The sequence below is a fragment of the Gnatocerus cornutus genome, chromosome 5 (genome assembly GCF_029298725.1).
Source record: "Gnatocerus cornutus isolate USDA-ARS CGAHR chromosome 5, icGnaCorn1.1, whole genome shotgun sequence".
Taxonomy (NCBI): Eukaryota; Metazoa; Arthropoda; class Insecta; order Coleoptera; family Tenebrionidae; genus Gnatocerus; species Gnatocerus cornutus.
In genome coordinates, this window is record NC_142237.1 from 6,266,405 (window position 1) to 6,279,368 (window position 12,964).

General features: G+C 35.0%; 2 protein-coding genes across 3 annotated transcripts; both read right to left on the bottom strand.

Annotated features, from left to right (window-relative positions):
• Positions 1–3,719: 3,719 nt before the first annotated feature.
• LOC148173921 (ATP-binding cassette subfamily C member 4-like) lies at positions 3,720–5,454 on the bottom strand. Its single transcript, XM_088037246.1, has 3 exons — positions 5,364–5,454; positions 4,944–5,303; positions 3,720–4,897 (listed from the first exon to the last, which is right to left on the bottom strand). The coding sequence occupies exons 2-3, from the start codon at positions 5,290–5,292 to the stop codon at positions 3,984–3,986; spliced, it is 1,263 nt and encodes a 420-aa protein (XP_087893372.1). The 5' UTR covers positions 5,293–5,303; positions 5,364–5,454; the 3' UTR covers positions 3,720–3,983.
• Positions 5,455–5,512: 58 nt separating this feature from the next.
• On the bottom strand, positions 5,513–8,012 carry LOC148173922 (ATP-binding cassette sub-family C member 4-like). 2 transcript variants are annotated; one of them, XM_088037244.1, is made up of 5 exons: positions 7,637–8,012; positions 7,167–7,476; positions 6,964–7,120; positions 5,727–6,920; positions 5,513–5,681 (listed from the first exon to the last, which is right to left on the bottom strand). In XM_088037244.1, exons 1-5 carry the CDS (start codon positions 7,814–7,816, stop codon positions 5,612–5,614), a joined length of 1,911 nt encoding a protein of 636 aa, XP_087893370.1. In that variant the 5' UTR covers positions 7,817–8,012; the 3' UTR covers positions 5,513–5,611. The 2 variants fall into 2 exon arrangements, with proteins under 2 accessions (XP_087893370.1, XP_087893371.1); XM_088037245.1 differs by having other exon boundaries at positions 7,167–7,597; positions 7,645–7,726.
• Positions 8,013–12,964: the final 4,952 nt, after the last annotated feature.

Genomic DNA, 12,964 nt, shown 5'->3' on the forward strand with positions numbered 1-12,964 from the left:
ATTGAAATCTTATCTATCTTCCTTGGCTTATTGGAAACACTAAATATAAAGTTAATCGTATGCTTAATAGCTTCGTAACGTAGGAAAATTTTCTAAAAAAAAGGTAGATATTTTTATACGGCAGAAAAGTGGTACTTTTTGCCGAGCAATTAAATTGCAGTAGCGAAGCGAAGCGTAGCATAGCCAAGCATTTTCAAAATTACGAGACAGCAAAAGCCACTTTTCTGACGTTTTTACGAAAGATTCACTTCACCGACCGTCAATGAGTAAACCGAAATTGAACTATAAAGATGGATAGCTATGCATGTAGTTGTTATTGATGACATTTATTGTGAAAAATATTGGTTTCAAAGAGTTTCAAAGTTAAGATCGTTCAAGTGCCATACAAAATGTAAGTTTCAAATAGTAACCACTACGAAAAGTACTTTTTCTGCCTTGGCATTAAAAGTGTTTCCATGTCAACGAGCCCTTTTCATTACTTATAATAAAATTTCTTACTTTACTGTCTAAATAGGACTAAAAATAGTGAATTTTGATGACGTTTGAAAAAAATAGGATTAGTCTCTTACCATCATTTAGAAAATAGGCATTTTTGCACTTATTTTCGTTCAAAAGGTAGGCGTTTAGTGCACTGTATAATAAAGTTTTAATGCTCGCGTTTTGCTTAGATACGACAAATCAGTGGTCAAATTGTTTTATTTTGACATTGGATGACAGATGATTTCAAAATATATTTTTTAATAATTTAGAAATGGAGAACAATCGTACATAAAATGTTGTAAGGCACACGTTTGAAAAGTTTCTTTATGGTATTTATGGCCTTTAAAACACTCGTAGACTCGCGTTTTAACCAGCCACTCATGCAAAACACAATGACATATCTATCCTTTCCAGCACTAGTGCTATAAACTTCAAACTCGCTTTTTAATATAAGTACATTCTAGGAGTATGTATTTAGTTAATTTTAATGTCCTGATTTTAAATTTGACGGTTGACATTGTAAAAAATTATATGACCAAAAGTGTAAAGCCATGCAAATTTTTAAAAATACAATGAAGTACCTAGTGAAAATAAAATTTTGTAACAGCATATTAGAAGTAAAATACGAAACCGAAAGCCTTATGCTGGAAATCTGGACTCCTGTTTTTATACGCGTTTAAAAAAACTCATCGTTTGGTGGAGACTAAGTTAAAAAAAAGTTGATAAGCTTTATGAGTAAGAGATAATTTAGATCATTTTTTTGCAAAACTATTTTAATCAGCTATTGACGTGTTTTTTGTCGTTATTCTCTAATCTGTTATCAACTGATTATACATATTAATCCAACGAAAATAAAAATGTTCATTTTTTTGTGATAAAACGGGAAGCCGCGTGTAACATTTTTTTAATAACAATGTTGTTTAAATCCTTTGTTATCTCACCATTTTACCTTCATATTATTCAATATAATCATTTAAAATAATAAATTAATTGAGATTTTTTAAATCGACGAAAGGTCTAATCCGCTTAGATTTTAAGCGCACACTGAGCAATAATTGGTGGTAGTTCCATCTACTTGTAGTCTTTTTCAGCTTTTTTGTTCACTCGAAGAAGCGTCTCAGCCATTTTGACAATGAAGATGGGGTGGCTGCATTTTCTTGTTTGGTACAGTCACTAATACTTTCACTGAGACAAGAACTATAATTTTCCAAGCTGCAATAGAAATGTCACTGAAATTCGAAGTCTTTTAATAGTAAAGGAAACCCAACCAGGCAGTTTAAAAAATGTAGAAAGATGAGTATTTTAGCTTGTATTTTATTATTTTGAATGCTAAATGTCAAGACGTTCCAATAGAAGCTGAAGAAATTTCTATGTTCGGAGATATCTTTGGATAAAGTGTAAAGAAAATAAAGATTCAATAGAAGAACCTGGGTGTAGTTTTTTTTTTGTAAGCGTTGAAACTTGTCCCGGCGCATCCACCATTTTCGTCAAAATACAATCATACTCTTCTTTTTTTTCAACTATTGCTGCATTTAAATTGTTACAATATCAGGCTAATAAGAATAAGACAAATTCGTATGGACAAACACCATTAACATTGAATACATTGCTCTAACGATCTGCAATAAACACCCATTTTACCACTCTTCGCATTGATTCAGAAACTCACCGCAAGTCCTAACTTGTAGTTAATCGAGTAATTTTTCGAAAACTGAACTCTTCTTTTCTTCATAAGAACTGTCATCATTACCAAATACAAAACTTTATTGTTTTGATCGAAATTGTACCAATTAACTTCTTTAAAAGTTAAACTTGTATCAGCCTGTAATTATGAAAGTTAGAAGGAATATTTTTTATCTTACCTACTTGCTTCGGTTTCAAGTGCTTGACTGTAGTATATTAAGCCAGAAAAGGCCAAAGCTGCAGCTAGACCTGTTATAATTTGACGTGGATAATAGTTCGGATCGAATATTCTCTACAATTTTAAAGTTTTTGACTGAAATATTTTCAAATGGAGTTAATTTACTAATACTATAACTAGAGCAACACTGATTCCCAACAGACCACCACAAATTGAAAATGCCATTATTAAACTTTGTAATTCAGGCACTTTATTTGTGTACAAGCCACGGTATAAGAAGATCTTATACCGTGGTACAAGCTAACAATAAAATCAATTATTTCACTTGAATCGTAATTAACTAAATTTTCTTACTCAACGATTTGTTGGCCTCTGATGATGCAAAAGTGTAATCTCGACTTCACTTTCAACTGATACTTCGTGTTGTAAAATAACTGTTTTTCGTCATCTTTATCACTGTATTTTCCTAAATTTTCTAAAAATTTCTTGAAGAGAATCCATTGGTATCTCAAGTGTTGGGATAAGTACATAATTTGTAAAGCGTATACTATATTTACATATCCGAAAAAGAAATGGGTCATTTTATAGAGAAAGGACCAAAATCGAAAATGATAAGGATAGTAATCCTGAAGAAGTCGTAACATAAAGAAAAATTTCACATCGTGCGACAGATTTGGTAGGTACAGAGCACCAGCGCACAGCGACACGAAAAATGTCACCAAAACGAACAATGTCAATTTTTTGCCTTTGATTGAATTTCAGCTGCTATTTCGTTTCCAGTGTTATTCATGGCCCATAAAGGAATTTCATTTTTGATCTCTAATATTAGTTTGTTTTTGTGGAGAAGGATGACGAGAGCCAACATCGGCTGTGTTCAATAAAACATTAGCAAAAAACTATTTCAAAATATTACTTACGTAACAATCTCCCATTAAAAACGCCAAATAACCTAGGCGTTCTTGTAAGCTTGTGAAGACAAAAAGCATGAAATACACTGCTGCTATGTTAGTTACGACGTAAATTAGAAGTGTTATCCATACTAAAGTTTTCACGATTCGGTATTGAAAAACAATAATCGCAATAATTTTCACGGTGCGGAGAAAACTACCTAAAACAAAACGACAGATTTGAAGATAAGATGTGTAGTATCAAGATTTAACACACACACCATTCAGTAGTTCTTTTACTACGTATTCTAGCTCCATATTGTCAAAATTTTGTAAACATTTTCAAGTGAAATTCGTAGTAAAACAATTGTTTTAGTTGGATAACTGATAATTTCAAGTAATTTTAGCGACAAATCGAGTTGAATCATTGATTACGGCTCTGCTAAAAAATTCATAAATGACGTAATTACATGAAGGTGCTTAGTTAAAAATCGATTTTTATGTGTTATTTATCCTTTGTGTTATTTACTTTGTTATTGCTAGTAATGGCATTTTTTGGTATTCCATTTTTGTTGTATTCGATCTGTTGGATTCTGCAGAATAAAAGAATAGAATTCGTTGACATCTTTATTTTTCTAAATTTGACGACTGCGTTCTCATCAGATGTTGACGCCGATTGAAAGAAAAAGTGTTAATTGAGATGAACATCAGTTTGCCCTAGTAAATTTAATAAGATTTATAAACAATTCTTTGAATTATTTATTTCGATTTATAGACAACCCTGCTTTCACAATCATCTTACAAAACACACTACTTTCATCCGTCATTAATACTGCTGGTGCATCACATTCAACAACCACCCCTCCATCTAAAACAACAATTCTATCACTGCGAAGAACAGTCTGCAACTTATGAGCGATAGTTATAATTGTACAACTCGAAAAGTTTTCTTCAATTGCCTGATGAATCGTCTTTTCAGTTTCAGCATCCGTGCTGGCTGTGATCTCATCCAACACCACAATCTTGTTTTTCTGCAAAATTGCCCTAGCGGTACACAAGAGTTGTTTTTGACCAATACTCAGATTGACACTCTGCGTACCAATTTGAAGATCAAGAGAACTGATGTGTTTTATCAAACCAACCTTCTCGACAGCTTTCCAAATTTCTTCATCAGAGAACTGTTGTAACGGGTCAATATTCTCACGGATGGTCGCCGAAAAAACGAAGGGCTCCTGAGGGATGATTGAGATATGCGATCTCAGAAAAGTCGGCGAAACAGTTTTAATATCCACACCGTCGATGATGATTTTTCCTTCAATGTCATACATGCGGAAAAGTGAAGAAATGAGGGAAGTTTTTCCAGCACCGGTTCGACCAACAACGCCTATCCTCTCCCCAGATTCAATTCTCAAATTAACATTGTGTAAAACAGACTTGTGTGTATCGTAAGTTAACGAAACCTTTTCGAAAACAATTTCTCCGTTGTTAGGCCAGTTTTCAATTTCCATTCCCCCCGAATTTTCCTCTTTTATTTGCGTGTACACCAACGTCCGCTCAGTGGAAGTCATCTGGTTTTCCAGCTCGGTCCAAGCGGAGACCGTGAGGTGTAAGGCGCCGGTTATCAAAAACGCGTTGCTGATGGCCAAACCAACATCTCCTGCGGTCATTTCTGAAAAAGCAGATTTAGATTAAGTTGCGACAACAGTTTGATTTACCAGTTGCAAAAAATCTCGTTATAATGATGGTGTTGAATAACGCCGCAAGAGAGTCTAGCACAAAGATGAAGGCTTTACTGGTGCTCTGAAATGCGCAAGAAGTGGACGCGTACACATTCTGGTGGCGGTCGAAATCGTTCTTCACGGTCTCTTCAGCTTTGAGCGCTCTGATTGTTGTTAACCCGCTCAGAGAGGCGCTAATGTGTCCAACAACTGGACTTTTACTTATCGTATCCAAACGTTTTAAACTTGTACTGGTCTTGATGGTGTAGCGTCTGCAGAGTACCATAAGAGTAAAAAGAGCTGCTGTTGGAATAAGAAATTGCTTGTTCACCAAAGCAACGACCATAGTAGAGCCTACTAGCAAACACATTGCCTGGAAATGTTAAATAGTTGAAACTCGATGATAGGAAGTCTTACTTTGAACCCACGCGCCAGAAGAAAAGGTAAGATTTCGTCTACCGTCGTCAAATCTGTTGAAAACCTGTTCATGATGTTACCAACACAGTTGTTGTCGAAGAACGCGACAGATGCTCGCGTTATTTGTCCAATCATTTGTTTATGTATTCTAATTGAAGCTCTTCTTGCGAAGAGCAGAACAGCCACCGACCGGAGTACCGCTGTCGCCAGTAAGAGTACCATCAAAGAACTGTAAATTTGGAACACTTTCATGTGTTCGTCACGTATTTCAGTCTCAGTAGAGTTTGGAGAAACACAAGAATTTCTTCAGAGTTGACCCTGAAAACTCTGGATATTAAAGTTCCGTGATCTTTCAAAACTCACCAATTGCTGACAAAAACGTCTTTAAAGTTAAGTACCAACACGACCCCGCCTTGGCTGAGGAAGACAAACATCAAAGCCAAGACCCCACCTCCGAACATTGCGTAGTTTTGGTAGGTTGCGAAGTTAACAGCACCAGACTTTGATTGCTCGTCATAGAATATCTTCTCTTTGACTACCAGTGTGGCGGTTTCATCGGATTCTTCTTCGGCACCCTCACTGTGGTCATTTACCTTCTGCTTTTTTTCGGTTGAACTGTCTTCCACCTTCAAGCTCGTTGGGGGGGTACTAACAGTACCGTTTTCGAAACACACCAAATCCGTTGCTTCTTTCAAAAATTTCAAATTATGTGTAACTAGAACCACTATTTTATTCGTCAAGAACTTCTTCACGCACTCCTCGAAGACGTAAGTCGCGACGTGGGTGTCCAACCCGGCGAAAGGAGCATCCAACAAATAAATGTCTCTTTGTCGGTACACAGCACGGGCTAAGCTAATTCTGGCTTGTTGGCCTTTGCTTAAGTTTACACCACGATCCTCCACAATGGTCTCGTCACTATTCCTCAACACTTCGAGATCGTAAACTAACGCGCAAACTCTTAAGACCTCTTGGTACCGCTTAACATCGTACTCTTCGCCAAACAAAATATTCTTTTTGATGCTTCCGGGAAACAACCACGGTTCTTGAGAAGCATAAGAAAGTGAACCTTCCACAGCTAAACTCCCTTTGTCTGGACTGTATTCGTTGAGGAGGGTCTTCAGGAAGATGCTTTTGCCGCTACCGACAGGACCTGAGATTACTGTTAAACCCGTGCGAAGGTTGATGGTCACGTTAGTCAGAACTGTTTTCTTCTGGAGAGAAAGAGTGACATTCGTTGCGTTAACACTGGGAGTTTTAATGGTGTTCTTGTCCGTGCTTGGCACCACCTCCATTTTGCGCAAGGACACGTTTAATCTTCGTGCAGCTGCAAGAGCTTCCGAAGCTCGATAAATAACATCCGGAAATTCCGTTCCAAACAAGTAGATTAGCTGTCGAGACACTAAAGCAATGAAATAGATGATTTCTCCGGAGATGTTGTTCCCAACCGCTATGAAAGTCATCAGAGTCAAATACAACGCGAGTTCTGAGTTGAGAGTCCCCATGGTCAAAATTACAAATCTTACAATGAACATTTTCAAAGCGGCCGTCATTTCTTTTCTGAAAAGTTGAGTTATTACAGGAAGACGAACGAGTGACTTACTTTCGACACGTGTGGATTTTATCAGCGAAGAAGTTCTCCAATGAGTACATTTTAATCTGTCTTATTCCAGATATGGTTTCTTGTAATGTTTGGAGTCTCTGGTCGGATTCTCTCGACATGTTAATTTTCATTTCCTTTACTTTTCCGCCGAGATAAACTGCAAAGTTGTTATGTTAAGTTGTTCTTTGTGGTGTCACTCGTACTTTGCAAGGACATCACGAGAAGGAAGCACCCAATTCCGACAAAACAAGACAATCCAACTTTTACGTATAAAATACAACAGATGATGAGCACTTTGAGAAGACAAACCCATAAGTAGTTTCCAATCACAGCGAAATTTTCCAACGATTGGACGTCCTTAGTGATGAGTGTTAGGACTTTTCCAGTGGAGAGATCATCTAAATGAGTGGAGCTCAGCTTGAGTATTTTTCGGAACAAAAATGAACACAACGCCGTGCGAATTTGAATTCCAAAGCGTGCCATCAGAAGGGTGTAATTGCTTCCGTACAGCGCCTTAACAATTAGAACGAAAATTAGAATGTAGACGTAACAAAGAGCGCCGTGTTTGGACAGTTCGGTTTGTTGAGGAGTGAAATACGAGACGATTTTTCCAACGAGGAAAGGTTGAGCGAATCTGAAATAATATTCAATGCTAGAAGTGGAAAAAACTTACAATATCACAGTTATTTGAAAGGTTGCTTGGAAGAGCCCGAAGAGAAGAAAAGTCTTCCCGAAGCAGCTCCACAAAACTTGAGTTATGGAGACTTTGTCGTTTTTGTTTTTCAAGCAGTTCCATCGCGTCTCTAGAAGTTCTCCGAGTTTCTTGGAGTTGTGATAAGGCCACAACCTGCATAATTCTTCTACTTGTATGTTTTTCTGACGTCCTCTGATGTACAGTTTAAACGATTTTCTGCAATTAGTGATATAAATATTATTAGTGACACTGTTAAAACAACTCGAGTTTGGTACAGGAAAAACAAATTTAAAAAAATGTTCTCTTTTGATTCTTCATTGCGAATTTGTTTTTCCATCTGCACAACTTAACGCCACTTGACTCGTTCTAGTGTGACTTCTTATCAACACTTTACCGATAAAGCAATTAAGATAAACGTGTCTAGCCAGTTCCCACATACTTTTTTGGCTTGTTTGTTTAAAATGTAGGATTGTTTGTTAGAAAGATTGAGATCCACTTAAATTAATGTCTCCACACAAAACAAACACGAAAAAAGTGTGATAATGTGATAATGACCAAAGTCACTGACACTTTTCTTGTTTTTACCACAACAAACGTTTTATCGCTAGAATTTGCTCCAGTTCTAAGCTAATAATCAGGTCGTTTTAGAAACTGAGATTTTTCTTCGTTTTGCTGTATTTATAACATTCGCTTCTGATTAGAATAGTAATGGTAATGAGTAAATTAGTCATAGATAGTTTTTGAGCTGGTAATTGCCTCGATAACCTTAAACTATTTCTTTTGTATTCACAGGTGTTCCGTAACTTAATCGATCAAATATTTTATATACAGTACAACCGCGATTATCCGTAGACCAGAGCCTGCACAGATAATCGAGTTGTTAAATAAACATGTACGTACTTTTAAGACAACAGAATTATTTGGAACCCTTTTTTTCATTCAAAATATATAAAAACTTGATAAAAACAAAATTTATCAACATCTTAACAATAACAATTTTAAATATTAAAAGAAATTGAAACAATCAACTCGTATCAGACATATTACATAAAAGTAACTACTATTTTGGTGAAAAAAAAACAGGTATGTTCAGCCAAGCTCGTTTTAGCTACCACAAAGTCATAAAAATTAGGCGGATTCCGCAATCGGACAGCTTGTGGTATTTTGAGATTTATGATTATGCCGAAATGGGACAGCTGGCCGGTATTGGAAAGGATTTTTCGTTATCTCAGTGTATGCAAATGCAAATCATGTTTCAAATTTGAGAAGAAAAAACGCTGTTTTATCAAAGTAGTTTTCAAAATCATGTCGGTACAGTAAATTTTTTATACATTTCTGAACATTATCATATTATCGAAAATGCAATTTATTTGCAAACACCAAATTTTGTCAAAAAATGCTGACGCGCATCAAAGCGATGGTTAAACTGAGTTAATCGCTTTAATGATGGTAGCAGTGCTATCGAAACGCGCGTCAGCATATTTGACGAAGTTTGGTATTTGGGAATAAATTGTATTTTTGATCATTTTTGCCAACATCAAGATTTGATCCAACAATTTTGTTCTTAACATATTCAATCATATTGATCTTATGCAGTTCCAAGCGTTTTCAAATTTACCGTAAATTATTTACTTACCATAAAATTCCTCTACTTAATTAATTAATTAAGTGAAGTATACTGTTTTTTCATCTTTACAGCTCAATTTCAATTTCATGTTATTTAGCGACGTCGCTAAGGTTGCCGTGATATGGTTGGTTGCTACGTTGCAAACACCTTTAGCGACGTCGCTAAATAACTTGAAATTGACTTCAAATTAATTTTACCCAAATTTTTGAGTTAAATCTTGCTTAATTGGTTAGCATTACAAGAATGAAATGCTGCAAGTCGTTTCGTTAACTACTTGTCTATCCCATTTTTTTTTTTAAATATTGACGCTCGACCATGCTTTAGCGCCCTGTGTTTAATTTTATTTTGCATTTGACGGTGCGGCAACTTTGCCGCTGCGTAACCGATTTGCGGCAGTGGCGAAAGTAGCAGCGTTGACGCAGTTGCTGTTTAATTGGGGTTGCTAAGACGCAACTCTGATTTGCAATGCCGCAAGTCAACATGAAATCGGGCTCTTATTGTCTACTTTGACGTGTTAAATGCATTCTCTGCTAATTTAGCGCATCAATGAAGTGAAAAAAAAAGTGCTGAAACTGCACGAAGTTTTACTATTTTTATATCTTAATTTTCATGTAGCAAACTCTATTTGAGACTATTTTGGTTATGTTTTCTTGGGATTTTGAAATCATAATTAATAAAAAATTTTAAAGTTTAAAAAATTGCGTTTTTGAGTGCAAATACTCACGCATCCCCACTTCAAACCTGTCGGATTATCTTCTACCTCTATAACTATGCGGTAAACATTTGAAAAAAATAATTTGACAATTTTCTCCAAGATACCACGTTTGCCAGAGCAATAAAGAACTCGACGTTGGAAGCCAAGGGTTTCATTCTCGGTTGCCGAGCGGGCGGGTAAAATATCGGAAAGGGTCAATCTATCGGTAAGTTTAATAAACATATTTTAATTTATTCACTTTTTCCATTTCAATATTCAATTTTTTTTCTTTCTATGAAACGACGTTGAAGAGGTGAAGAGGTGGATTGTCAGGGGGCAAAATAACCTAAGCCTTATTTTAATTTGTTTTATTTAATTTTTGCTTACAATAAAAATTAATTTTTTTTGTTTCCTTTTACTTAAGTTTTTTTATTCATATTTAAGCCTTTTTAAATTTGTTTTATTAATTTTTTGTTTACAATTAAGTTCATTTTTTTTGTTTCTTTCCTTTAACTTGTGACTTTTTTTATTTACATTGATTCATCAATCATTACATTCAACTTTTTATCCACCTTAGAAAATCAAAACTAAATCCTGAGATTTTAGCAATTAAAACTTGCTGGTCAAAATTGCGAAATTCGTCGTTCATGAATTCACGACTGTGTAAATTAAAACCTCACAAATATCCCTGGTCAGTTTTTCAACAACAAAGCTTCGAAATTTTTTCGGCCCCGCAAATTTGATTTATGAGGGTGCAGATTACAAACACCACCCGCTGAGAGTTTACTGCACCTCGTTACGACGCATTCCGCCCATGAGCTCAATACATTTGCTGCTGTCTGTACATAAACCCAAAATGAGTACCAGTAGGAATAATTAAATTCAAATCAAAAAAATGTTAGGAGTGAAAGTTGTCTCTTCAGCGCTGGAATTGTCGTTAAATTCAAATTATTTCGCCTGCTACCCCCAATGTAAGTTTTTATTTTCTCTTATTTGGACTTTTTGGACACTTTGTTTCTCGACTTGTTCTTGAACACATTAATTCTTACCGAGGTTTCTACTTTGTCTTGAATACCGCAGTCAGTAGTTATTTGAAAAACAATATGGGGTGAAAACAGTGCTGCAGCAAACGTGGTGGAAAACAATGAAATGGAAGAAAATGAATCAGGTTAGTGTAGAAGAGAAGATAATTTTACTTGTTTTTTCATCCTTGTTAATTATTATGTGTGATAACAATAAACTTATTTGTCAAATAATAAGTTTTCAGGTTCCTTAATTATGAAGGTTTTCATTGCAAAAGTATTTATTTCAAGCATTTTTGGTAATGTTTGCAAACACTACTATTTAGAAACAACAATTTTAATTCATAATTTAATTTTTGCTTTCTGCACTGACTTAAATCTCATTAAACTATACCAATCGTTACTTCAGAAATTCCAAATTTTAAGTTTTATAACATTGGAAACAAAAATGCGAAGAAGTTGGTCTTCGATTTGAGTGTTTTTTGTAAGTGCACGGATAATCCGCACCCGGATGATCGAGATTCTGCTGTACTGTGATCCATTAAATTTGCGACAGAATTGTTTCTTTTGATACTACGGCGAAAAACCATTTGTTAAAACTTTTACAGGATCAGCATTAGGGAGTTTTATGCCATGAAACTTTAAACGATAGAGGATACATGGCAAACTACAAACATAGGTAATTTTCTCGACTTTTTTAAATTACTGAAGTGTGAACTATTTGTTTCAATAAGAATTAAAGATTAGACTGTCCATCATTGGAACAATCCAATTTCAGTCAATTTGTTCCCATTTTTTAAGCAAACATTTTGTTCGTTATTTTCAACAAATTTCAGATATACAGTGTGTGAAATAAGTCAAAGTAGAATTATTGAATTAATTCGTTTAGGTTTTAGATATTTGTCTGCAATAAAATTAAATACGATTTTTAGGGTCCAATTTCTAAATGAGAGCAAGAAAGTTATGTCTGAAAAATTTCAACTCCGTCAACTCGTTGACCTGTTTTTACAACTTATTGAGAATACATTTACTTGATACTGAAATCAATAACAGGCATCATCATCATCAATCTTTGATCAAAGATATTCCGCCAGCAATAAAACTTAGTTGTTTGATAGACCTTCATCTAAAATGGAGTACAACTATAAAACACCAATGAAAGGTACAATCTAGTGTATGTTTATCTGAATTCAGTTTCGTTTCAGATGACCATTTGAAAATTGTTAAGTTCTTAGTTTCGGATTTATTCACATTTAAAATTACTACAATTTCGTTGTGGTTTACATTATTGGTCAAAAGTGCGTCAAGTCTTATAACAGTTTATTATATGCTTTTTGAATTGAGCAGTGATGAAATTTTGAGATACAGTCCTATGTTTTTCGGCACTTTTCAAGTACGACTTTAATTCCACTAATGGAAACAGTCAATTATAGTTTATTTGTAGCCGCTGATGGTACTTCTAGTGAAACTGGTGAAAGGTTCTTTTATCAACAACATGGAAAATGAACATTCAATTTGGTCAATTGACAGTGCTGGTAAAAAAATTCAATCGAGAATTCAAAAAGACGTTATATGGATTACGACATACGTCCTGAGTACCATTTTAATAGTAGCAATAGGAAGTTATTTTTTTGTTATGAACTATAGACATGAACATCGAATATTTTTTATAATGCTGTTTTGTAAGAAACATTTTCCTAAATTCGCAGTTGTCTACAAGATGACTCTTCCGGTGCTCGGTTACTTACTAGTCGTTCTAATTATTGAACTCATTTATTACACTCAACATCTAAAGTTTCAGTTGATAATGGTTCGCGAGTATATAAGAAACATCGCAAAACCTACCCAGGCAGTAGACGAAAAGAAGATGTTTTATAACGAAAACTATCAAAATGAAGTCCACAGAAGATTAAAGTTCTGTATCATCAGACACCACAACGAGTTGCTTAAGTAAACTATTTTTC

What these genes read in the sequence shown, in the direction of transcription:
- LOC148173921 (XM_088037246.1), bottom strand. Translation starts at nt 5,292, where the DNA reads ATGGTCGTTGCTTTGGTGAACAAGCAATTTCTTATTCCAACAGCAGCT. An exon ending in AACGAGATTTTTTGCAACTG is followed by an intron (nt 4,898 to 4,943) that starts GTAAATCAAACT and finishes CTGCTTTTTCAG; the next exon opens with AAATGACCGCAGGAGATGTT.
- LOC148173922 (XM_088037244.1), bottom strand. Translation starts at nt 7,816, where the DNA reads ATGCAGGTTGTGGCCTTATCACAACTCCAAGAAACTCGGAGAACTTCT. An exon ending in TCTCGTGATGTCCTTGCAAA is followed by an intron (nt 7,121 to 7,166) that starts GTACGAGTGACA and finishes ACAACTTTGCAG; the next exon opens with TTTATCTCGGCGGAAAAGTA. An exon ending in AAAATCCACACGTGTCGAAA is followed by an intron (nt 6,921 to 6,963) that starts GTAAGTCACTCG and finishes TCAACTTTTCAG; the next exon opens with AAAAGAAATGACGGCCGCTT.